This window comes from Lepidochelys kempii, chromosome 9 (assembly GCF_965140265.1).
Source record: "Lepidochelys kempii isolate rLepKem1 chromosome 9, rLepKem1.hap2, whole genome shotgun sequence".
NCBI lineage: Eukaryota > Metazoa > Chordata > Testudines > Cheloniidae > Lepidochelys > Lepidochelys kempii.
Genome location: NC_133264.1, coordinates 9365721 through 9389472, shown reverse-complemented (window position 1 = coordinate 9389472; position 23752 = coordinate 9365721). Strand labels below are relative to the sequence as shown.

At 46.9% G+C, this 23752-nt stretch overlaps 1 protein-coding gene across 7 annotated transcripts in view; it reads right to left on the bottom strand.

Moving 5' to 3' along the window:
- MCF2L2 (MCF.2 cell line derived transforming sequence-like 2) overlaps positions 1–23752 on the bottom strand; it is a 319798-nt gene that overhangs the window by 182364 nt on the left and 113682 nt on the right. For 5 of the 7 annotated variants that reach the window (XM_073359253.1, XM_073359256.1, XM_073359257.1 and 2 more), the window contains exons 4-7: positions 22486–22576; positions 20530–20649; positions 9733–9849; positions 2595–2744 (exon numbers count right to left, since the gene is read on the bottom strand). In XM_073359253.1, the coding sequence (XP_073215354.1) occupies positions 2595–2744; positions 9733–9849; positions 20530–20649; positions 22486–22576 (478 nt within the window). The remainder of the gene's footprint in view (positions 1–2594; positions 2745–9732; positions 9850–20529; positions 20650–22485; positions 22577–23752) is intronic. The other 2 variants (XM_073359254.1, XM_073359258.1) reach the window with 2 other exon arrangements.

The following is a 23752-nucleotide window of genomic DNA, read 5'->3' as shown; positions in this document are numbered from 1 at the left end:
AGCCATCTCAACAGCACACTGACTAATTAAGGTCTGCTCCTGCTTCTGCAGAAATCAATGGCCAAGCTCCCACTGATTTCAGTGGAGCACCGCCTGGCCCTAGAACGCCACTGTTGTGTCTCAGAAAAAGGACAGAATAGATCCAAGTGAAAAAGAACGATATCCAGTCCTCTAATTTCAACCATTCCTATTAACTAATTTCTGTCTGTTCAATGCTTTGAAAAGCTAAAGTGCTGTCTAAATCTACATGCCATTATGAGCCCTTAAACAAACATGCAAGGGAAGGACAAAGAAAAACTGTGGAAAATATAGAGGAGTGAATTCGGTGGCAGGAGTGGCGTCAGGGAGAGAGACTCCTGTTAATCCTATTCTATCAGGAACACTGCTTTGAAGTCAGCTGCATCTGCCCAAGATCCTATCAGAATCTCCTGAAAGGTTTGGTACTGGCAGTCCAGTGGATGCAGCTGCAAAACCCAAAAGCACACAATGGACCTGTCCAACAGCTGAAAAATCCACTCAGAATGCAAGAGCTGAAATGCAGCGAGAGAATGATTCTGTTCAACTCCATGGAGAGAAAGGATCTCACCGAATTTTAAGGCAACCCCCAACCACACGTGTGGCCTGGAAGACAAGGATTTAGGTTCCCGAGAATTCCCACCAGCAAGTGGACTTCATGGCTTGCCGTAAGAGTGCAAAAACACGGTTTGCAATAACAGCCACACTCCTGTTGTTTTAACTTTTGTGCATTGATGCGCAGGGAGGGTGTTTCAACCCTTATTGATGCAACTCTGGCAACCATTCAGAAACATTCAAGTGCCATCCAATTCCCAATCAGCGTTGCCCAGCTAAACGTCAGGCTCAGCAGAGATGCAGCACAAACATTCACAGCTGCAACCTGCACTAGTCTGCGCTGAAAACTCTTGTTCAGTGTACAATAGAACAAGAATAATTAGTAATATTCTACACTTACGTATACATGTTTTAAATCTAAAGATCACGCACCCATTACAAAGCCTCTGGGTGCATTCACAGCTTAGATCCCCTCAACATGCAGAGGCTTCAAGGATCCCAAAGCACTTTACAAACTATGGATCAGATCATACCATGCGCTGAGAGTCATCATTGCACGCTGAAGTCAATGGGTGTTGAAGACACATGGGATTGTGTCCTTTATACACATAGCCCCACTGATATGCAGCTACCTAGGGGATAGGATAGCAGCTGGTATACTTCATCTTAGAAGGGAGAAGGGATGTTTTGGGCCCAAGATACCAGGGAGAAAACCCTATTCTTAAAAAATCTACCATGGGATTTTTAGGGTATGTTTACACTGCACTGTAAGCCCAGGAGTTGAACTCAGGCTCAAGCCTAGCCCCCCTGACATCCACCCATAAATCGCTCTAACACAAGGCTCAGACCCAGGGTCCCAGGACCCTACATGGGTGGAGGATCTGAGCCTCAGTCAAGCTGGAACCCTGGGTTCAAGTCCTATTGCTTTGCAGTGTAGACACAGCCCCCCCTGGACTCACGCTCTGGGAGTCCACCAAAAGCATCCCACAATCCCACAGGTCGACCTTCTTTGTCCTCTGGACAGTCAAGTTTTCCCACACTGCACCGTGAACTAAGGGCTAGAGTGGCCACATTTGGGGAGGAATTCTGGGATACTGGTGGTTGGACTCGGGCTGCATAATGTACTGTAGATGCTGGAACCCGAGGCTGGAACCCAGGGTTCAACAATTTCTAATCTGGGGTTACAAATGAGTGTAGCTGCTCAAGCCCTAGGTTAACAAACCCAAGGTCTGCTAATCTGAGTTCCAACAACGTTGGGCATATATTGTACTATAGACATACCTTTTGTATGAGTACACACAGCAAACAAGACCTTGTTTTTTAAGTTCTCTTCTGGAACACACACACTCTGAAGAAGGTAGGAGGGCTCAGATGACATTGCCAGGATGTGACTGTGTGTTTTGAGGGGCCTCATCTGTATCAGCCTTTTGGGGGGAACTCTCCGCCTCTGGCACTAGCCCTGGTGTTAATAACAATGGCCGTGCTGGAGTAGAGAAGCACTAGTACTTTCTACCTCCACATCATCTACACCTGCTCTGAGCTGCCAGGTTTCCTGAAAGAAGCTAGCATAGCCAGGGAGAGTAGGTATTTCACACCCGAGCCTTAGACCACTCCGCCATAACGTGGTTAGTGAGATTGCTAATGCCAGGCCCTGCCGTCTGAAAGGAACGAGGCAAAACCGACTTTTAGAGCCAATCTACAGCACAAGGTAAAACTCGTACCCACTCTGCCTCCAAACAACACAGGAAAAGCCAGTTCTCTACCAGGCAACCCCAAAAAGTCAGGACTCTTGTTCTAGCTCATCTATTGGCCGGCCTCTAGCATTAATTTAATGCCAGCTTCTGTAGCTTCCTAAAGTGTGTTAGGTAATTACTAGTTATGTGGCAAGTGGAAAAAAAAAATGACACTTTATTTTTCACTCCTCCCTGGAGCAAGCCAAGGCTGAATCAATGCAGAGAGCAAACCTGCTCTTGGGAAATCCTACATTGCACCAAGTGGCAAGGCTGTCACGCAGCATTACTCACCTTCAGCTTGTCGTGGTGCTGTGTGTGGGAGGAGAGGAGTTCCTCCGTGCACTGCACATCGTTGGGAAGCTCAGTCTCTGCCAGGTTCGTTCCAAAGGTCTGTAGCATCTGTGCTGTCGTTTTCACCGTCATGGCAAAGTTCTCAATGGCCTGGAAAGGCAGCAGCATTATACAGCATCACAAGCTGGTTATTTCACAGTTCAACAGTATTTCTTAGTGTATGGTACCATGCTTTGAAGTGGTGAATGTGACATACTGGTAAAGGGTGTCACGTCTCCCCCTAGTGCAGGGGTTCTCAAACTGTGGGTCTGGACCACATTTTAATGGGGTTGCCAAGGCTGGTGTTGGCCATGGGTCCCAGCAAGTCTGTAGCCAAAGTGAAGGCTCCACCACTCAGGCCTGAAGCTAAAGCCAAAGGCCCACCACCCAGGCTAAGGTTACATGCCCCCCACCCAGGGCAGACGCCCTTGGGCTTCAGCTATGGCCCCCCGGCCCATGGAGGAGCTCAGGCGATGGGGCTCAGGTGGGCTCGGTCTTTGGTCCCCCCTCCTGGGGTCGTGTAGTAATTTTTGTTGTCAGAAGGGGGTCACGGTGCAATGAAGTTTGAGAACCGCTGCTCTAGTGGATGGTCCACTATGGGATAACAGGTTAATACTGCTACTAGCTAATGGAGTTAGTCCTTTAGCTCAAGCTGTAGAGTTCGGTGCTGTGGTGCTGAAGATCCCAGGTGCAAGTCCTGCTGACAAGCCAGGCAGCGCATCATTATATGGGGTAGATCAACAATTACAATCACCTCCATTTCCCCGCTGGAGAAATTCCCAGAGCTAATGTGACTTGCCCAAAGCCACAGGGGGTCGGTGTGGGAGCCAAGATTAGAATTTAAAGAATCCTGGCTCACAGTCCTGTGTGAAGCTCACTGGAATATTCTGCAATGTTGAAAGCATTTATGTAAGGCCTTGTCTAGGCTGAGAGGACACTGAAGAACTCAGCAAAGCTTTTTCCAGTTAATGTTTTTATAGTCAGATTCCCACTGAGGAAGAATATCTGTCTACATCTCACGTATCAGGATGTACAAATCCAGAATGCCCATCTGTATTTGAAGCAATATTCCACAGTCATCCCCTTCCATTCCTTTGCCCGTATTGCAATGGTCCCCAAACTTTTCATGATCACGCCCCCCCTTACCTCGTCCAGGCCCACCCACAGCTGGGACCAGAAGCGGGGCTGTGGCTCCTGGGCGAGGAGGGGCATGGACAGGGGCAACCGGGCTGAGGCTGGGGCCACAGCTGAGGGCGGATCTACAGCTGGGAGCAGAGCTGTGGCCGGGGGCAGGGCTGGGGCTGGGAACGGAAGCCATCACCGGGCCACGGTTGGGGGCCATGCCTGAGGGTGGGGTTGAGGCCCTGGCCGGGAGCGGAGCTGCAGATGAAGGCGGAGAGGGACTAGCTGATGCTCCCTCTCTACCTGCCCTTAGGGGCTAGCCTGGGCCCTGCAGCACGCCCCGAATGTTCCTCCATGCCCCCCTAGGGGAGCGTGTCCCACAGTTTGGGGACCACTGCCATATCATTATTGAAAACTTAACACAACTTTGAGTATTGTTGCCTCTCCATCCCTTGAATGCTTCTACATAACTATTTCTCACAACCAAATTGAGACGGATCAATTTTTATTTTATTTTATTTTTTTTTAAGGTGAAAGTGAGAGTTATGAAGGCTATGGAAAGAAGCATGCAAACCCTTCAAACCACTCACTCCCATACTAGTTTTTCAGGGTGAAATACTTTGATCAAACTCATCTACTGTGACAAAAAGCTTTTTATCTTGCATCAAGTAGCTGCATGAGATTTTTTTCTTCATGTTACAAGAGCCCTGCCCTACTTTATTTAGGCACATGCAGAGATTGCATTCCTTATAGCTGCTAGCGATTGTTTTCTCTGTCCCAAATGTTTACACTTGGACCACGCTAACTGCAACTGTGCTCAGGAAGTTGTCAAGGCCAGTTATGCAATGCATAGGTGGTGGTTGCTTGCTTGATTGCTGTGAGATTCCCCGTTCTGGTGAAGGGTGAAATTCTAGATTAACAACTCTGCTAGCGGCATGCTGTGTGCTCAGTGTAAAACAAATACTGGGAGACTGCTACAAACGGGGCAGAGAAAAATTTTAACCAATAAACCCTGCCCCCCCCAACACCCCGACACAGTTTCTATACCACATACACACCCAGCTTAGCATCTTCTGTCCGTAATGCACAATGCAAACTTTCCTTTAGCTAATTTGTTTTTAAACTGAATTATGTTGCAATTTGTGACCGTTTGCAAAGCCCACAAATAATCCACGTTTCACCCTCTCCTGAAGGGAGAGCAACTTCTGGTCTTTCGTAAAGGTATCTCTTCAGCACAGTTGAGACTCGGGGCCTGTTTCACTTCTTACTTAGGGTGAAATCCTGGTCCCACTGATAGGTTTCAGAGTAGCAGCCGTGTTAGTCTGTATTCGCAAAAAGAAAAGGAGGACTTGTGGCACTTAGAGACTAACCAATTTATGTGAGCATAAGCTTTTGTGAGCTACAGCTCACTTCATCGGATGCATTCAGTGGAAAATACAGTGGGGAGATTTATATCCATAGAGAACATGAAACAATGGGTGTTACCATACACACTGTAAAGAGAATGATCACTTAAGATGAGCTATTACCAGCAGGAGAGTGGGGGGGGGTGTGTGGGGGAACTGTTGTAGTGATAATCAAGGTGGGCCATTTCCAGCAGTTGACAAGAACGTCTGAGGAAAACTATTTCTCTCCCCCCCCCCCCCCCCCGCCATTGTTCCTCAGATGTTCTTGTCAACTGCTGGAAATGGCCCACCTTGATTATCACTACAAAAGGTCCCCTCCACCCGCTCTTCTGCTGGTAATAGCTCACCTTAAGCGATCGCTCTCATTACAGTGTGTACGGTAACACCCACTATTTCATGTTCTCTGTGTATATAAATCTCCCCACTGTATTTTCCACTGAATGCATCCGATGAAGTGAGCTGTAGCTCACGAAAGCTTATGCTCAAATAAATTTGTTAGTCTCTAAGGTGCCACAAGTCCTCCTTGGTCCCACTGATGTCAGTGATAAAACTCCCATCGACGTCAATGGGGGCAGGAGGATCTCATTCTTACACTGGTGCATAGGCGGTGACACCAGGGCTATTAAATTGAGGGGTATTAAAAATAGTGGGTGCTGAGCACCCACCGTCAGCCCTCCCGATTCAGCTCCTCCCCCTCCCACCCAGCGCCTCCTGCCCACTGTGGATCAGCTGTTCAGTGGTGTGCAAGAGGCGCTGTGGGGGAGGGAGCATAACAGTGCAGAGCAGAGGCAGGGCGGGGGATTGAGGGAAGGGGTGGAGTAGGGGCGGGGCCTGTGGTGGAGCGGGGGTCCAGCACCCCCCAGCAACTCATAAAGACGGCGCCTATGCACTGGTGTAAGGCAGGAGTGACTCCAATGAAGTCAGTGAAGATACAAAGGTTGGGTGCCAGGATAACAACTTGTCTACACAAGGAAGTTATTCCAGAATAACTAGGATATGAATTTAAAGCACAGAATAGCTATTGCAGAATAGCTATTCTGGTCAATTTCCCCACGCAGACAAACCCATAAGAGAATGGAAAATCAGTCTGTATGGCTAGAAAACAAGATCATCATGACTTCAAGGGGAGGGGGAAAAGCTCAGCTTCATAAGGGCAGTAAAATGCACACCATGATATTAAAGTCACATGGGAATTTAGCAAACCAAGTACCTTTTCTCAGTATGGAGGTGTGACACAGAGGTCCCCTGGTGGTTCACTACTCGGTCAGCAACTCTTTGCAGGCCTGACATGCTCACTACACCTAACACACCATTGTCATGATATTTATCCAAAAGGTGGCATCACTGGAAAACTCATAACTCAACGATTATTAACATTCTTATGTGATGTACGTATGGCAAATCCACAAAGGACTTGTTATGCTGGAAAGATGGGACCAAAATGTGCTTAAACCAACCATGCCCAGAAGAGTTGATAATCAGTTTTTCTCCAGAGGAAGGAAAGAGGCCAACACCTCAAGCCAGGTGTGGCCAAATTCAGTGGGCTATTCATTTGTGTGGGTTGCAGGAACAGATCATTTGCACTGTAAAAATCACCACTTTGGGGGAGTAGACAGCATGGAGTCTACACCAGACAGCGTGGGGACCTCACACAACAGGGAAAAGGAGCCTTGTCTTGGCTACCTTTTCACAGACTACATTTCAAAGGTTTACTGGACTATAAAAAGAAAGGGGAGAGAAACCCACAGTTATCCATTACTGGGCAGATACAAGAGGCCAGAGCTCTTGTACATCTGAGAAAAGGAGATCCTTCAACCCAGGGGGTTGAAGTCTCTGGGAACTGAATATAGGTGAGAAAGCTGCTTAGGTAAAGACTATAACTGGCTGAAACTAAGTTCCAGTCACAGAAGTGGGTTTTTTACCCATGAAAGCTTATGCCCAAATAAATCTGTTAGTCTTTAAGGTGCCACCGGACTCCTCGTTGTTTTTGTGATACAGACTAACACGGCTACCCCTCTGATACTTAGTCACAGAAGTGTATTTTTGCTTTTGTTTGTAACCATTTCTCTCTTTATCCCTTGTACCTGAACTCACTTTTTTTAACTGAATAAACTGGTTTTATGTTTTATCTAAACCAAGCAAGTGCTTTGACTGCACTGAAGTGATTATTAAAGCCAGTCAAGATAACAACCTGCAGTGTCTGTCTCTTTAAAGGAGAAGCAAATGTAATTGCTTCTGCACAGTGTCCCAGGAGAGAGCTGGACACTGCAGGGAGACAGATTTGGAGAAATTCAGGACTGGGGGGAGTGTTGGAGTCACTCTTCAAACAGTAACTGGGCTGTGGAAGCCAGGGTGTGATCTGTATGCTTGTCTGCTGGCTGTTGGTGTCTAGGTTGTGAGCCACAGCTGCACAGCAGTGAAGGCACCTAGAGCTGCAGGGCAAGCAGTGACACAATCCTTTACTGGTCTGGGCTGAGCCCCAGAATGTCACAGCAGGGGACATGAAAGTCCCATAAAAAAGCAAGAACCATGAACAGCTGGAAGTCACTCTGTGTGAGAAAATCATGCCCTTCGCTGTGTGGTTTGTCATAAGGAAGTAGCCAGAAATATTCTGAGACATTTCTTCTGAGAGTTTTAAGCCTGCGTTGGTGGTCAATTACAGAGTTTGGCCAAAACCAGCCACTCAGCTCAGAACACTTCCCGACATAGGGTTTAGTTCCACACATCCCCAAAGGTCCCAATCCTACAAGCAGATCTGCCCAGATGGACCTCGGCACTGCTCACAGCCCCAGTGAAATCAATCCCTTTCCAGATCAGGGCCCAACTTTGCATTTTGCTCCTTTCTGCATAAGAAGATGAATGAACACCTTGGGTCTTAACAGTCCAAAATTTGAGATAAGGTCTTTGCAGCTGCCATCCTTTCCAAGACAATAACTTATTCGTGTGTATGGATGATTAGCCATTGAAATACATTAATCAACCCAAGAGGGGGGATTAAACATCTAAGCAAGTAACAAGTTCTTTCAGGGTCAGTAGAAGAGAAAAGTCTTTCTTTGTGCCTTCCAGTTCCAATTATTACTGCCATACTGTTCTTTGGTTATCGAAGAAATGAGACCCACTCTGTCATGCATTTTTACATAGTGAAGAAATGAAAACAAAGGAAAATATACTCCTGGGAGAATTCTGCGTCATTGCACATGCACAGAATTCATGGCCTCCACAGATTTCTTTGCTTCCCTGCAGAAAAATGACTTATGATGGGGAAGTAAAGGGAAGCTGCAAGAGCGGTCATGCACCCCTCCCCAGCAGCGCAGACAGGTCGGTTTGGGCACCCAGAGCAGCTCGTGGAGACATAAATCACCACTGGAGCGGGGGGGCTGGGCAGTCATGTATGTGAGAGAGAGAGAGAAAGAGAGACTCTGTCCGTCTCGCTCACTACTGCGGTATGCTTAGCGTGGAGGGGCAGGGCTTTGGGGTGTTTCTGAGGAGGCAGGTGTGGGCCAGGCTCTGTCCCCTCAGGCAGAGCAGAATGTAGCAGCCTGCCTGCTTAGTGAATTGTTCCCATTGTTCTTAGTGAATTCCCCCAGGAGTATAAAACAGGTGTAAAACATCTAAGGCTCCTTTACATGGTCAGAGTGGTGTAAAGGAGCCTTATTGTAAAGGACAGTATGGTCTTATAAATGCTTATGGTGCTTTAGCGATTAGAACTGGTCTACATTTTTGGACTGAAAATAATTCCTATCAAAATGTGCTCCATGAACTGTTTGCTACTGACCTCTCTGGAGATGGTCAGTAGCCAATATAAATTGTGAGTTTGAGTCCCCAGCCCTTGCTTGCGCTTCAGTTGCCGATGATGTAACACTGAGCATATGGCTGCATATATTTGTTGACTAATAACTAGAAGGAAAGAGGCAATACTAGCTACATTACTATTAGACAAAGGGGATTTGGGGATTTCCTCCAATGCTCCCCTCTCTCCATCCACTGTACTGTAGGTTTAAATAAATTACCAAAATAAGTGAAAGCAGCGTGATTATATTGCATTATTTTAACAAATAAAATATGCAGAATTTTAAAATATTGTGCGCAGAATTTTTAATTTTTTTATTCTGAATTTTTAATTTTGGCACAGAATTCCCCCAGGAGTAAAAATAAAATCCAGTGGCTTCAGTGCTTTTTTCCTCACAAACACAGGAATATTTGATTCTCATTAAAGTGAGGTTCTTAGGCTCTGACTCAGCAAAGCACTTAAGTACATGCTTAACGTTAACCATGTGCTGCAGTCTCATTGCTTTGCTGCATAGAGATGCTGTATTGAATTGGGGTCCTACTACAGAGAAGCATTTGGATGTAAGCTTCACAGACCAGTCTTTCCAAGCCCCTACAAGATTTTGGGATGGTCTTTTCTCCCTCCATTGTGTAGTGGATTTGGGTGAGTAGATTCCATTAAGCTCTAATAAAAGTCACAGGCCTAACTTTAACTGGAGAATCATCCGTTAATATTTAAGTAGAAATCATCACCTGGAGACTTCAGGATGCAGAATGGAATGAATACAAGACACAATACTCACAGTTCGATGGTGTATCCATTGACTGTGGCCATATTCCAGGGTTCCCCCTAACTCCCGGGTTAGCTGACTTTTGTCAATATAGCCATGTAGATCAGAAACAGAATTTAACATGATGATCTGCAATGATGAATCCAAACACAATGTATTAATTAAGAGAGATAACACTGCAGTTTAGATCCTTCCTCCTAGGTTCCCTATTCAGCTTATATGTGTATGGCCAAATTCCATGCTGACTTCGACCCTGGGCAGTTTCAACAAAAACCAATAATATTATTTATAATATACATTTGCACTTTCATCTGAGCACTCCTGTGATATATAGATAAATATTATTTATTTTACAGACAGGGAAATCAAGGGATGGGGAGGTCATACAAGTATGCCAAGGGGTGTGCTGAGACTAGACCCCGAAGGTCTGATTCTCCTCTCATTTACACCAAATTTACACCACTGTAACTCCACTAAGTTCAGTGAAGTTACTCCTCATATATCCTGGTGTCATGAGTCCTGATTCTTATTTCCCTGCTCTAACCCTTACATGAGCTACCTTCCCAGCAAACCTGAAAAACTAGAACTGCATAATGAAAGAAAGGCAGATTTGTATTAAGCTTCAGATTCATGGATTTCATAGACTTCAAGGCCAGAAGGGCCCACTGTGATCACCTAGTCTGACCTCCTATAAAACACAGCCCACAGAACTTCCCCCACAATAATTCCCATGACATATCTTTAAGAACATAGGCCATAAAGCGCAAACTTTACACTGGGTGCAGGCTGAGTTTCATACAGCAGGTTGAGAAAGACAGTTTCCTTTACCTTAGCCAATAAAGCATAATCAGCCACAGGTCAGAAACGCATTCAAATGCAAATGAAGGCTAATCAGTAGAGGCGGGCTTTGGCACAGAGAGAAGCACTTAAGCAAGGTAACAGATTAAGGACTGTGGAAACTGAAGTCCACAATGTGTCAATAAAGTTTCTCCTCCGTGTTCCTGTCCCAGCACGCTGCCACATGGACAGAGCATCTGGGCAGAGAGTAACTCAGTCTTCCTTCACATTTGATTCTTGGCTTCTCTGCTAATGTTGCTAACAGGACTCAAGGCCACTAGGAACTCAAGTAAGACCTTCTGGTTGTAGGCCTACAAACTGCCAGCAGCTAGCAAAGTCAGTCAGTCACTATGGTACCAGCCTGGGCCAAATTCAGACCATAGACTCCATAAAAATCTCTGAAAAATCTCCATAACCCATTTCTAATCCTGTGAACCAACCAGTCTCCTGGCAATCCTTTATTTGACACTTTTACACCTATTGGTAGTTATGCCCTTAAAACCCTCAGATGATGGATAATGTTATTTGGATAAGCCAATTAGAATGGACTCATTCAGCAAATCCTCAGTCATTAATTTTGGCAGAGTGTTTATTTCAGGCCAGTGGACCTGACCACTCAGAGCAGAAAGGGAACTGGAACGTCAAAGACCATTTTTATTGCTACAGGCTGGAGGGAAACAGGTAGTGGGAGTGGCCACTGGGTATAAATGTCCCTTTCAGAAATTGATATGTTAGACTCCTATAGAACATTCCATCTAAGGATCTGAAAGTGGGTTACAAACGTTAATGGATCTGCACAATGGCCTTATGAGGTAGGTAGCTAGCTAGTAGGTATCATTATTACTCCTATTTTACAGAGAGATTAGGTGGCTGATTTTCAGGCATCCTGATTGCCCACAACTCCATCTGAAGTCAATGGGAGATGCTCAGCATCGCTGAAGGTCATGTCCTAAATGACTCACACTTTAAAGAACTGGGAATGGAACTCAAGTCTCCTGACTCCCAGCCCTCTGTGTTAAAAAAGGAAGTATGATGTAGGGATTAAAAAAGCACAGGAGTGGGAAACTGGAGTTCTGGGTTTTATCCCTGCCACTGATCTGCTGTGAGACCTTGGGCAAGTCACTTAACCCCTCTGTGCCTCTGTTTCCCAAGCTATACAGTGGAGATAACAAGAGCATGCTCAGGGCATGATCCTGAAATTGACTCACTGTGGATGGACGCTTGCACTTGTTTGGAGATAAATGCAGGATCATGGCCTCAGGAACTCTGTTAACTGGCACTTTATACATTCAATAGATTAGATTAGATTAGATGCTTCAAACAGGTTGTAAGGTTTTATTCACCAATCTTTGAGTGTTTTGGGATCCTCAGGCTCCTGGACCCTTGTCATAAATATAAAGGGATGGGTAAACACCTTTAAAATCCCTCCTGGCCAGAGGAAAAACCCTTTCACCTGTAAAGGGTTAAGAAGCTAGGATAAACTCGCTGGCACCTGACCAAAATGACCAATGAGGAGACAAGATATTTTCAAAGCCGGAGGGGGGCAGAAACAAAGGCTCTCTCTGTCTGTGTGATGCTTTTGCCAGGAACAGAAAAGGAATGGAGTCTTAGAACTTAGTAAAAAGAAAAGGAGTACTTGTGGCACCTTAGAGACTAACCAATTTATTTGAGCATAAGCTTTCGTGAGCTACAGCTCACTTTATGCGTTAGATTCTGTTCTGTTTAAATGGCTGATAAAATAGCTGTGCTGAATGGAATGTATATTCCTGTTTTTGTGTCTTTTTGTAACTTAAGGTTTTGCCTAGAGGGATTCTCTATGTTTTGAATCTGATTACCCTGTAAGGTATTTACCATCCTGATTTTACAGAGGTGATTCTTTTACTTTTTTCTTCAATTAAAATTCTTCTTTTAAGAACCTGATTGCTTTTTCATTGTTTTTAAGATCCAAGGGTTTGGGTCTGTGTTCACCTATGCAAATTGGTGAGGATTTTTATCAAGCCTTCCCCAGGAAACGGGGTGCAGGGTTTGGGGAGGATATTGGGGGGAAAGACGTTTCCAAGAGGGCTCTTTCCTGGTTATATATCTGTTAAGACGCTTGGTGGAAGCAGCAAAATAAGTCCAAGGGCAAAAGGTAAAATAGTTTGTACCTTGGGGAAGTTTTAACCTAAGCTGGTAAAAATAAACTTAGGGGGTTTTCATGCAGGTCCCCACATCTATACCCTAGAAGTCAGAGTGGGGAAGGAACCTTGACAACCCTGAACTCAAGGATCCTGCCATAGTCAACTTTGTGCATAGCATGATGTCCTGGGATGTTTCACCCACCCAAATGAAACACATTAAAATGAAGCCACTGCATCTGATTAAGTGAGCTGTTGCTCATGAAAGCTTATGCTCAAATAAATTTGTTAGTCTCAAAGGTGCCATAAGTCCTCCTTTTCTTTTTACATTAAAAAGAGTAAAGTCAAAAGAAAAGCTATGCACAGAATGTTCATCCAGAGCCCCCTTTGTGATGTTGCAAGTCAGGAGGCTCACAGAGACTAGCTCAGTTTGGATTAGCATCAGCCTGGAGCATGAAGTCTGCGAGCTGATTGGGAACTGCAAGTCACTTTAGAAATGTCAGTCTGGACGGCTTTGCTGCAGAGTTCCCCCCTCCAGACTCCCTGCGGACTTGGTGACAGAGATCTGCTGCTCCAGTCTTCTACTGACATCACCATGGAACACTGGCATGTACTTTGAACGCGTGGGAAGGGTTTTAAAAACCTGATACACTTGTCACACTGGGCCAACAGCAAAGCTGTTAATGTAGCCAGGCAGAGTGCCAGCCCAGAGCCAGGTAAATCATGCGGTAGTGGGTCCTTGAAACTACAAGAGCCGGAGTGGGTGATACCAGTCAGCTCTGTGTTCTTGGGGAACCAGGGCACAGTATCTAGCCTGTCTGACTCATGAAAGACACCCCTCCCCCAGCCTCTGCTTGAACCAAAACCGATCAGAGAAAAGACTTGCCGAGAGCAGTGAAGGGCGGTGGGAGACACACCTAGATCCCTCCTGACAAGGGTGACAAGATTAAGGCAACTCCTCTAGCCTCATCTGCATCGAAGATGGGACAGGGAGACATCTCCATTAGCATACAGAAAAGAGAACAGAGATTCCAAGGCAGGAATGGCACTGAACTCTGGGACCAGAAAAGCAGGGAAGCACTGCATCCTGGGGGATCTCTGCTCCAGATGTTAATGAACCTACACCTGCACACACCCAGCTCAGCAGTTATCAGACCAATTCTAGTAATAAATCCTTGATTGATATCCAAAATACTGAAGCAGCCTAATTGCACTGTGAGCTCCCTGGAAGAAACACCACCCATAGCTAGGAGCGATCAGCCCTTTTTGTCTAATCTAAAAAAAACCCTTGAGTCATCAGTTTACCCATAAACAGATCTAGTGTTCTCCCTTGAACCATTGTTGTTTCTGTACAAAAACCCCTATCTATGTTCAAGTAAGTGTTCTGATGCATGGATCCAACTCTGCATCAGTTCCACTGAGATTTCATCTTCTCCTGACTGATCGTGCTGGGGGATCTGCCTGTCTCCAGCACTCAGGACTCTGAGCTACCACCATCACCTGGGAATCCCGACCAGTTCAAGCTTCAGAGAATGGGTGAGATGCCATCTCTCTCTCTCTCTCTGTTTTCTTTTCTACCTCAGGTATAACTTTCTAACCCTGACTTGTTTGATCAGGTATAGTTTTCTATGTATGACTTTTGTAACCTTTAATAATGTAACTATTAAGTTGGTTTAGGCTCTCCTTGTGTGGTTATCACTATTATTCAATAAATAACTTTTATGGTTAAGCTGGTTGCTTCTCTCTCTCTCACTCTCTCTGAACTTTCTCTTTTGTGTTTTTAGCTTCCCCATTTACTCTGCAGCAATGCGTCTTTTACCTAAGTTAAAGATCCCTGTAGCACCCACAAATACTGTGGGGTTTGCTCATCAAGTGGGTTACTACTAGTACCATGGTGACGTGAAAGTGGGGATAGGGACATGCTGAACCTGGGACATACAAGAGTGGCAGCTTGGAAGTGCAGCTCAACCCAGTCAGCTGAGTCCAGGGCATATAAGGGGGGCAGCTTGAAAGTGCTGATTGGCCCGGTCTGCTCAGACTTGCTCTGTTAATATGTGTGTGTGCGCGTGCGTTCATCTGGTTCTGGGGCTGGAGGAACCCAGCCCTGGGGAACCTAGGTCCTGCAGGGTAGCTCCATCGGGAGGGGACTTGCAGAAGGGAGAAGTAGAGCCACATGAAAACACAAGTGACACAAGCAGTACATTAATAAAATTAAAGAACACCCCCCCCAAAGAGTAACCGTAATAAATGAGTGGACCCCAAAGTAACGGGCAAATCTGGTAACATGGGAGCCATCCAGCATGCTAGGGATCCAGTCCTGTAATGCTCTAAACAACCCCAATTCCCATTGTCTTCAATCAGACAGCACGAAGAGGCCACCATGGCTGGTGTTGAGGAGGCAGGAAAGGAGGAGGGTGTAGCAGCTTAGGTTAGAGATTACTGGGCCTGGATAAGATAATGAAGATGGGGTGGGAGGGGCATATTTTTGAGGCAAAACCATCAGTATTTAGTGCTGGGGTCTATGTGAACGGAGTCAAATTACACCGAGGTTGCAACGCTCAAGAAGTGGGAAGTTTGTAGAATTGGCAGCTGCATGGACATAAATCAGTGTCTCCTAATGGACTGAGTATGCTGTAAAGGCTACTTCACTTTATTGAGCTTCAGTATTCAGCAGCCAGAATGAAGGGTCATTTAGCTGCACCTCCTGCCATGGAAGATCCTGGAGCTCCTTCCTGAATTCAGCTCAGTGTCCTGAATTGGCTCAGTTCAGATAAACCCCGGCATAATCCAATATTGCTACATTGTGCCTGGGAAACAAGCCATGATTCCCACCCAGTCAAATACTGGTTTAACTTGGCACACCAATTTTATTAAACATATTTGCATACTGTATGTTTGTACTGTTACGTTTTGCAGCATATTTTGTTTCAGCCTCTACTAGCGTCCCAGTCTGACCCTAACTCAGCTGCCTCTCTGCAGAGGAAATGCACCCCCTATGAGCTGCATGGTGAAATTACTGTTGCCAGCCCAATGTCTTTCTTTAATTTATACAAATCTCCAAACAATTGAAAGGCGAAGGGACAAGTAGTGTGACCTGGTGGGTAGGGCAACTGGGTTCTTTTCCTGGATCCGACACCGATTCACTGTGCGATCGCAAGCAGGACACTTGGGAGGAAGTTGTTTAAAAAAGTCTCCACTAATTTTGGGCACCCAACCTGAGACACCTTAGTCCTTATTTTAAAAGATGACGGACACACGTAGCTCCCCCCAGACTTCAGTCTGAGCTGTGGGTGCTCAGCACTTCCGAAAATCAGGGCCCCCCCGGTGTCTGAACCTGGTCACCCAAATCTAAAATCAATGAAAGTTATAGAAAATGTAGGCCATAAGTGCTCTGTGTCTCAGTTTCTCCATCTGTAAACCAGCTACATCATCCTTATATTATGATACGAATAATAATGAGTAACTCAGTGCCCCATCCTGTGAGCACCCTGAACTCCCAGACGTCAAAGTTCTTAACTCTTGATTTCAACCACCACCCAGCATTTGAAGTGGAATCTTTATGTTTCTCTTAAAAGATTCAGTGAGTATGAAGGATGCTGAACTGTTGGCAAATTCTAATTCTGTAGCAAACCCGTCCCTGTCGGGGCAGGGACATCTGACGCAGCAGCTGCTGTGGAAATGTCTTGCAGCTAATTGAGGACAAGAGCACGTGTTCTGTGACTCTTGCAGGGTGTGATGGGAACACTTTTCATCTTTAAATTGACACTGGAATAAAAGATAGGTATTTGTATTGGTTTTAGGACTATAATTCACCAACACAAACCTGCACCGCTGCCGTCAGTGGGAGAAGGACCAGGCCAAAATATTTCAGTGAAAACTATGGCTCTAAGCTGCTGTCCACGTTGGAGTGGAGATGAGGGAAGCTTGCCCGCTAGACATCATTCCCATAGGCTTTGTGATTGGCTGAGGTAGGCACCAGGTACCCACCCACACAGAGGGAATGCAGCATCCTCCACTCCATCCAGTTAGAGGATGCAGTGTGCGCATTCTCTGTGGGAACCCTGCTCCGTTGGTCTGGACTGAGCCACTTTCAACCCACCCTTCCAAGTCCCATTTAGAAATCCTGGGATGGTGTTGGGGCTAGATTCCACCAGTCCTCATGTACCAGTAACCCACTGGTGCGTGTATGTTTACAAGTCCCCTTCCTCTGTGCCCAATCCGTGGAGGATCTGAGTCTGTTACAGCCACGGTTACAAAGTCTCGGCTCATAAACTCAAGCTCTAGCAACTCTTGGTGTTAGCTCTGGAGGTCCCCGGTTCAATCCCCAGCGTGGTGGCCAGGATGGCAGCTGTCACACTTGCCCCTACACCTGAGCTACAAAGGGGAACAAAGACTATTTGTGCTATCTACCCCCACCCCCTTGCACATCTATACAGGGCATGGCATAGCCCAGCCCACAATGAACACACAAGAAAGGCTACGATTTAGTCACAGAAGTCACAGAATCCATGACTTCCAAAGACCTCCGGGACTTCAGCCCTAGCGGCTGGGAGCTGCAGGGTTCCGCAGCCTCCCGCAGCAGCAGGGAGCTGTGAGGTACTCCCGCCACGTAAGGCAGTGATGCCCCCAAGCTCCCAGCTGCTGCGGGCAGGGGAGGTGTACCCCGGGGTTCCTGGCCCCCGCCAGCGGCATGGGGGACCCCTGCAGCTCCCCACCTGCTGGCAGCAACACGGGGGACCCCCCAGAGCTCTCCCCCCTGTTGCCGGTGGTGGCAGGGGATCCCCGCAGCTCCCCACCCGTCGCCGATCCCCGCAGCTCCCCACCCGTCGCCGCCGGCAGCAAACTATCCCCACAGCTCCCTGTCCGTCGCCAGCAGGGGGTCCCTGCAGCTCCCTGCCCACTGCTGGTGGCAGGGGGATTCCCACAGCTCCCTGCCCGCTGCCACGTGTCCCAGGGGGATTTCTACGGCTCCCAACGCCACTGCGGGAGGCAGAGGACCCTGCAGCTCCTAGCCACAGCTGGGGCGGGAGGGGCTGGAAGCTCCCAGCCCCATGGCATCTGCTCAGCCCCTTCCCCTTTTATCATGGATATTTTTAGTAAAAGTCAGGGACAAGTCACGGGCTTCCGTGAATTTTTCTTTATTACCTGTGACCTGTCCGTGACTTTTACTAAAAATATCCGTGACAAAATCTTAGCCTTACACATAAGCAATAACCGTTCTGCTCCTGCTCATAATGAGGTCAGTGGATGTTTGCCACTATGCAATCGGGCCCAAACACGGAGCTATCAGCCAGACCTAGCAATAATGGGGACAAGGTGGGTTCTTTTGCCAATCAATTTAAACCAAAAGTCCCGTGTAAAACAATTAAATAAAATCATGATGAAAGCTCCCTGTAAAATCATTATTACTTACTTAGTGGGTTCAGCAGTGTACAGAATATGAATGAAAACAATATGAAATAATAATAACTATCATACATTTCTATTTAGAAGAGACCCCCCCCCCATCCAAAGGCAAATACACAATTAGGAACAAATCTGAAAGAAGCTCAGGCAAAATGGCTTAATATGTAAACCCCAGAGCTGGCACAGAATTGACTACGTGCATCACATTATACTACACTCCACACACCCCACCCCAACTATACACATTTAACATACAATGAAGGAGATGAATAAACATGGCTTGGGTTGTGGGGCGGGCTGAGAGCCCAAGAGTCATTATAAACAGATAGAATGGCATGCAAACACAACAGGGACTCTGACAAATTGATAGTGGATGAGAAGGCCTATGGGAAAGTACTGACTACAGGGGAAATATAATAACCCGTTGTGACGGGGTCCAGCTGGCCTTCACAGCGCCTTAAAGGAGACCCCCACACCCTGACTACACCCCGTCCCCAGGAAACAGCAATGTGTCAGGAAAGGAGCAGCGAAGGTTGGTCCTTCAGGCCTGCCTAGAGAGGACTCGCTGAAGCAGGCACCTTGGAAACTACACAGAGAGGGTTGTCCATGGGCTAGTGACAGCCAATCAGTGCCAGCCGGCTCCGATAAAAGAAGCTGCAGGGCCACAGATAGCAGGACAGTCCCTGGCTGGGACCGGAGGAGCAGGGAAGGATGCTTCTCTCCAGTCAAAGGAGCCTGTGAATTAGCCAGGGTTATCTCTGGCTACACTTGCATAGCTGGGTTTGCAGGTAGAGAGGGAGCTGGGATCCGTGGCCCTGAGCTAAGAGTGAAGGATAAAGGGGCCAAGTGGGAAGAAGCCTAGGGAGGTAGAAGCAATGAACTGAATTGAGCAGTATGTAGCTGCTGGGTATAGGGTCCCTGAGTTGGAACCCAGAGCAGTGGGCAGGCCCAGGTTCCCACACCGGCAAAGTGGCATAAACCCAGAGAAGGGGGCGGGGAACAGGCCCAACCCACGCCCTGAGAAGGGAACAGGGCTCATTTGGAAGCCCTAGCAAAGGCCTGAATTTCAAGGGCACACAGCCAGGGCTGAAGATCCTGGTGTGGGCAGATAGACTCTTGCTGAACTCTTTGCTACCCAAAAGGAGCTTATTTGACTTCATGACCTGGCCGGAGGGCTAAGCCACTGAAATGCGCCAGGGGGCACCAGGAGTGGGAAAAGGCCTGCAGTACTGCATGCAGCCACAAGGAGGCACCCCTTAACACCCTTCTAGGAAAAAAAAATATTCTACAGTATTCACCCCAAATCACCCAGTATCTGGACCATTTTTGTAGTATTTGCTTTTATAAAGGAGCACTTGTAAAACAGTACAAGAGTATTTATCAGGACAGGAGATTTTATAAGGGTTTTAAGATGATGGACTGCTTTGCTGATGGTGCCATCAATATCTTTTACCTGACTTAATATACAAGGTCTCTGGCATTTATGATTTAATGGCAACAAAACCGAAAGCCTGGGTCTGCTGTGAAAAGTGATTCCATAACAATGATGTTGTGGCCTTCCAGGCTGATTCATTATCAAGGATTTCTGAATCAAATGTTCTCCATTTACAAGCGCACAGACAACGATTTGTTGTAGCTGGCAGCTCTGCAAACTCTGCCTGGGATCTGAGAGTCAGGCTGGTTTCTTTCCTTCTCACACATCGTGACCTGTAATAAAGGTTCTACAGGTCAAATCAGGCTCTGGGTGACACATGGGCAAACCAACTGAAGACAGTGAGGTTGCAAAAGTAAAACCTGCTGGAACGTACACAGATCTGTGGGTGATCCATGAGATGGAACAGAACCCAGCTTACTCCCTCTCAGCTGCATTAGCTCTGCAGAACTAAAAATTAATTCTCATCACTTGAGTGAGACGATGACTCTGAATTCACTCTGGGAGCAGCTCCATGAAGGAAAAGGGTGTTATTTCTATACAGTCACATTTCAGAGCAAGACTGCACTTTGATGTGAAGTCATGTCCATTTATCATCTTATGGCAGCTCCCATGGCTTCTCATGGTTAACTTATTGGTATTATTGTGACTGACGGTAGCAGAATCAACAAACACTATTTAAACAAACCAATGCAAAGGTTACAACTCATTTACCTTCCCCTCCCCAATATGTGAATCTATCCCTGACGCAAAAAAAGGGAACAAAGAACCCATCTGATCAAGACAACGGGGTTAATTTGAAACACCCTTCCCACATCACGGCTTGGTTGATCTTGTCTGAGTTTCTTCTGGGGCTTTTAATAATTGACATACGCTCAGGCCTGCTTTTTGGTGCGTTGAGCCCTGATTGCCAGCGCAATTAAACCGTAACAACGGGGTTAAAAGAGAAGTTGGCTGACACTCAGCAACAGAAGACATAGAAACAAAGGAACACGGGGACAAAAAGTGCATGCTTACCGGTACCTTCATTTTAAAGTCATCTCGATAGAGTTTAATGCCGATGTCAGCGATTGTCCTTTGAATAAAGCGGGAGGGCCGCAGGACAAACACCAGCTGCAGGTTCCCTGGAAATGCTCCCTGGAAAGAACATACAAGTGTTACAGAGCAAAGCAATTAAACCTCATGCCCACAAAGGAGCCCAGGGTCATTTTGGTTACCTTCTGACTCAGAAATTCCTCAGGAAGCAAGCAAAAGCGGGGGGGACGTAATGATTCTGGAGCTGCCCAGACTGCATGGCTGTCATCTGTTCCGTTCACCATGCTCCTGGCCCATCGCCGACTGAAGTCAATGGAGTGACTCCCACTGGCTTCAGTGGGCTTTGGATCAAGCAGCACAACTAGATATGACCAAATGGGCAGATAGTGGGGACACAACTCAAAATCTTCTGCATCAAAGAACACAGACCTTTGCAGGCCACTTGAACTAAAGGAGAATCTCCCTTAAGCTACGATAATATCAGGGCTTCTCTCCTCTTTAGGCTGCAGCCACTAGAGGGCGACATAGTCACACACATTTGAGCAGGGCTGGCATTCCATTTAGCACCACAGTGGTTCTCAATCTTTCTGGGCTTAGGGCCCATTTGGAAACCTAGATGGCCTGTTGCAACCCAGTAAATCGCTTTAGTACAAAAAAATCTGGCTTACTAAATATTTCGTACTGACAATACATAACACACACTAATGCAATAAGTACACGGTGAGTACCGTAGCGGCTGCTCCGGTCCTGCTGGGCGTGACCCCCAGGGTCGCAGCACCACTCAGGTTTGGCCCAGCCCACCTGATTGAGGGGCAGCTGGTCCCAACCGCTGCCATCCTGTGCACCAGGTTGCAATGCCCAGAGCAGAGAGCCACGCCCAGCCATCACTCAGGATGGCACCACCGCTGTGGGGTAAGTGTGGGCAGGCTCTGCAAATCCTTCCCAGGGTCTCTGGACCTCACCTCACCCCCTCCCAGAGCCTCCCCCCCCCATCAGGGACAGACTTGACACAAACCCAGGCTTCCCGTGCAACCCTTTGATACCTTCTGGTGACCCAGCTTTGGCCCACAGACAGAGAAACCTTGCAGTATAGATGGAGGGTGACATATGCACATTACAAGACCAGATTTAGCCTTCATATCTTGAAAAGATTTTATTTATCCCCCAGAGTTTGTTCAGATAGGTACACAGCACCTTCTCCAGACATGTGGTGATGTTCATTTGCTATGACATTTGTCTGTGTCACATGGTCCTCCGGAGACCTTGGGGGCAGCTGAACAGAGCAAGGAATGGAAAATATCTGTTCGAGATTCTGCATCCCCAGGAATTAACTTAAATCAAACTCAGACACCCAGCTAGTCTAAACTCTAATTCTACAGGAGTATTGCACAGTAATTCAGTATTGCACAGAAGCATGCCCAGTCAGTATACAGTGCATGTTATATAAAATACGTATATTCATCTGCTGCTCTTCTCAGTGCCAGCAACCACTTTCTTAAATCTGACCTTCTCAAGTGAAAGCAGAAACAGCATTAAAGAGTTTCTACCAGATCTGCTGTCAAGAAAACATGAGCCATTAGAGACATCTCCAGTGGGCCCCTTTGCCATTCCCAGTACCACACTATGTACCACAGGGACGATCTGTTACCTCTTTCATCTTGAGCAGCCCACTTTAAATCATTACAATTTGTCACACCGTCATCCCAGCGAATGGCCTTGCATTCTAATTTAGCAAGACACAAGGCGGCCGCATTCATTATTACAGGCTAATCCGCCTCTGCCGGTTAATGTGCGAGTTTGGCACAGATCTCCAGGGTGGGGAAGATGCTGCATGAACAGCTAAAAAGGCATGCAGGAGATCGTTCACTGTGCTGAAGGACCAGCGGAGAATTCTAATTTCTGGAAGGGAAAAAGTAAACACAAACACCGGGCACTTACTGCTATCCGTGTCAGGGATGCCTTTACTGCACTCCATTTGTCCCGTCGTCTGTCTATAACGATGATGAATCCAATACTGGCAGCCTCCAGACTGCAAAATAGATGAAACAGGGGTGCCGGGTTACATGGAGGTAGACCATGTAACAGTGCTTAGCACAACCCAGCCCCCTCCGTGTCATAGTCCAAGCCCATGATTAAAACACAATGTACAGCAGAGAGCGTGAATAATCGGCAGATTTGCAAGTGCAGGCAAGCCAGCAAATTTCCTCTTTCCAGCACCAGGTTAGCAGCCTCCACAAAACATGAATATTTTATCCGTTATATCTCTTGGCTGCCTTGCTACTGGCTGCCAAAAATCTGTGATGTGAACAGTTTAGGATCACACATTGCTTTGTACTGGGACTGAAGCGGAAGGACAGATCTTCCTTGCTTTGCAGAAGAATTCAAGTTATTAGATACCTGTCCTCACTCTTAGGCATTTTGCATCATTTTCCTAAGATGCTGATGACTGACAAGTGCACTTATCTCTCACAAGGAGTGGAATTTACCCTTCCCCTCAGGATGCCCAAATAATTAGGGGGACAAAGCGGGAGTTAAGGAGATTGGAGTCTCACGTCCACCCAACTCACAGGCAAGCCATGGGGCTGCAAGCCACTCAATGGATGTTATGTCAGCATACAGGCTAGAATTGTGGCTACAGTCCTTACAAATGGGTGCTGAGCTACTAAATGCGTGGAATTGCAGATCTGCCTATTCAGGGCCAGCACGGAGCCCCCCTCTGTGAGGTGCAGGCTCACCCTGTATTCCTGGGGGGCTGCTACTCTCACCCTGCCAGCCAAGAGAGCTCCGGGATTCCTTGAGCAGTGTGGAGACTTTTCAGTGGGTGAGCGAGTTTACCCTGCAATGCATAGACAGCACTTCCCCCCTTGTCACAAGCCAACAGTCTTACTGAAGAATCACGACAGATCTGGGGCACAAACCAGACAGGACTGAAACAAACGAGGCAGCCGCTTACAATCTGGTCAATAATGTGCTCCAAGGAATGGCTCAATATTAAAGGCGCCGCTCAGATTCCACCAGTCGCACCCCCCCACACACTTAGAGTCAATTAATTTGTTTTACTGGGGAAAGGTGCCAGATAAATTTGTCCCAGAGACTGAGATCTTCTCGTCTAGTCCAAGACTGAGCGCAGCATGGGAGGCGGAAGTGAAAGTTTCCTCACACCAGCATGTCTCAGTTGTGTCCTGGACAGATCATGACCTGGCGG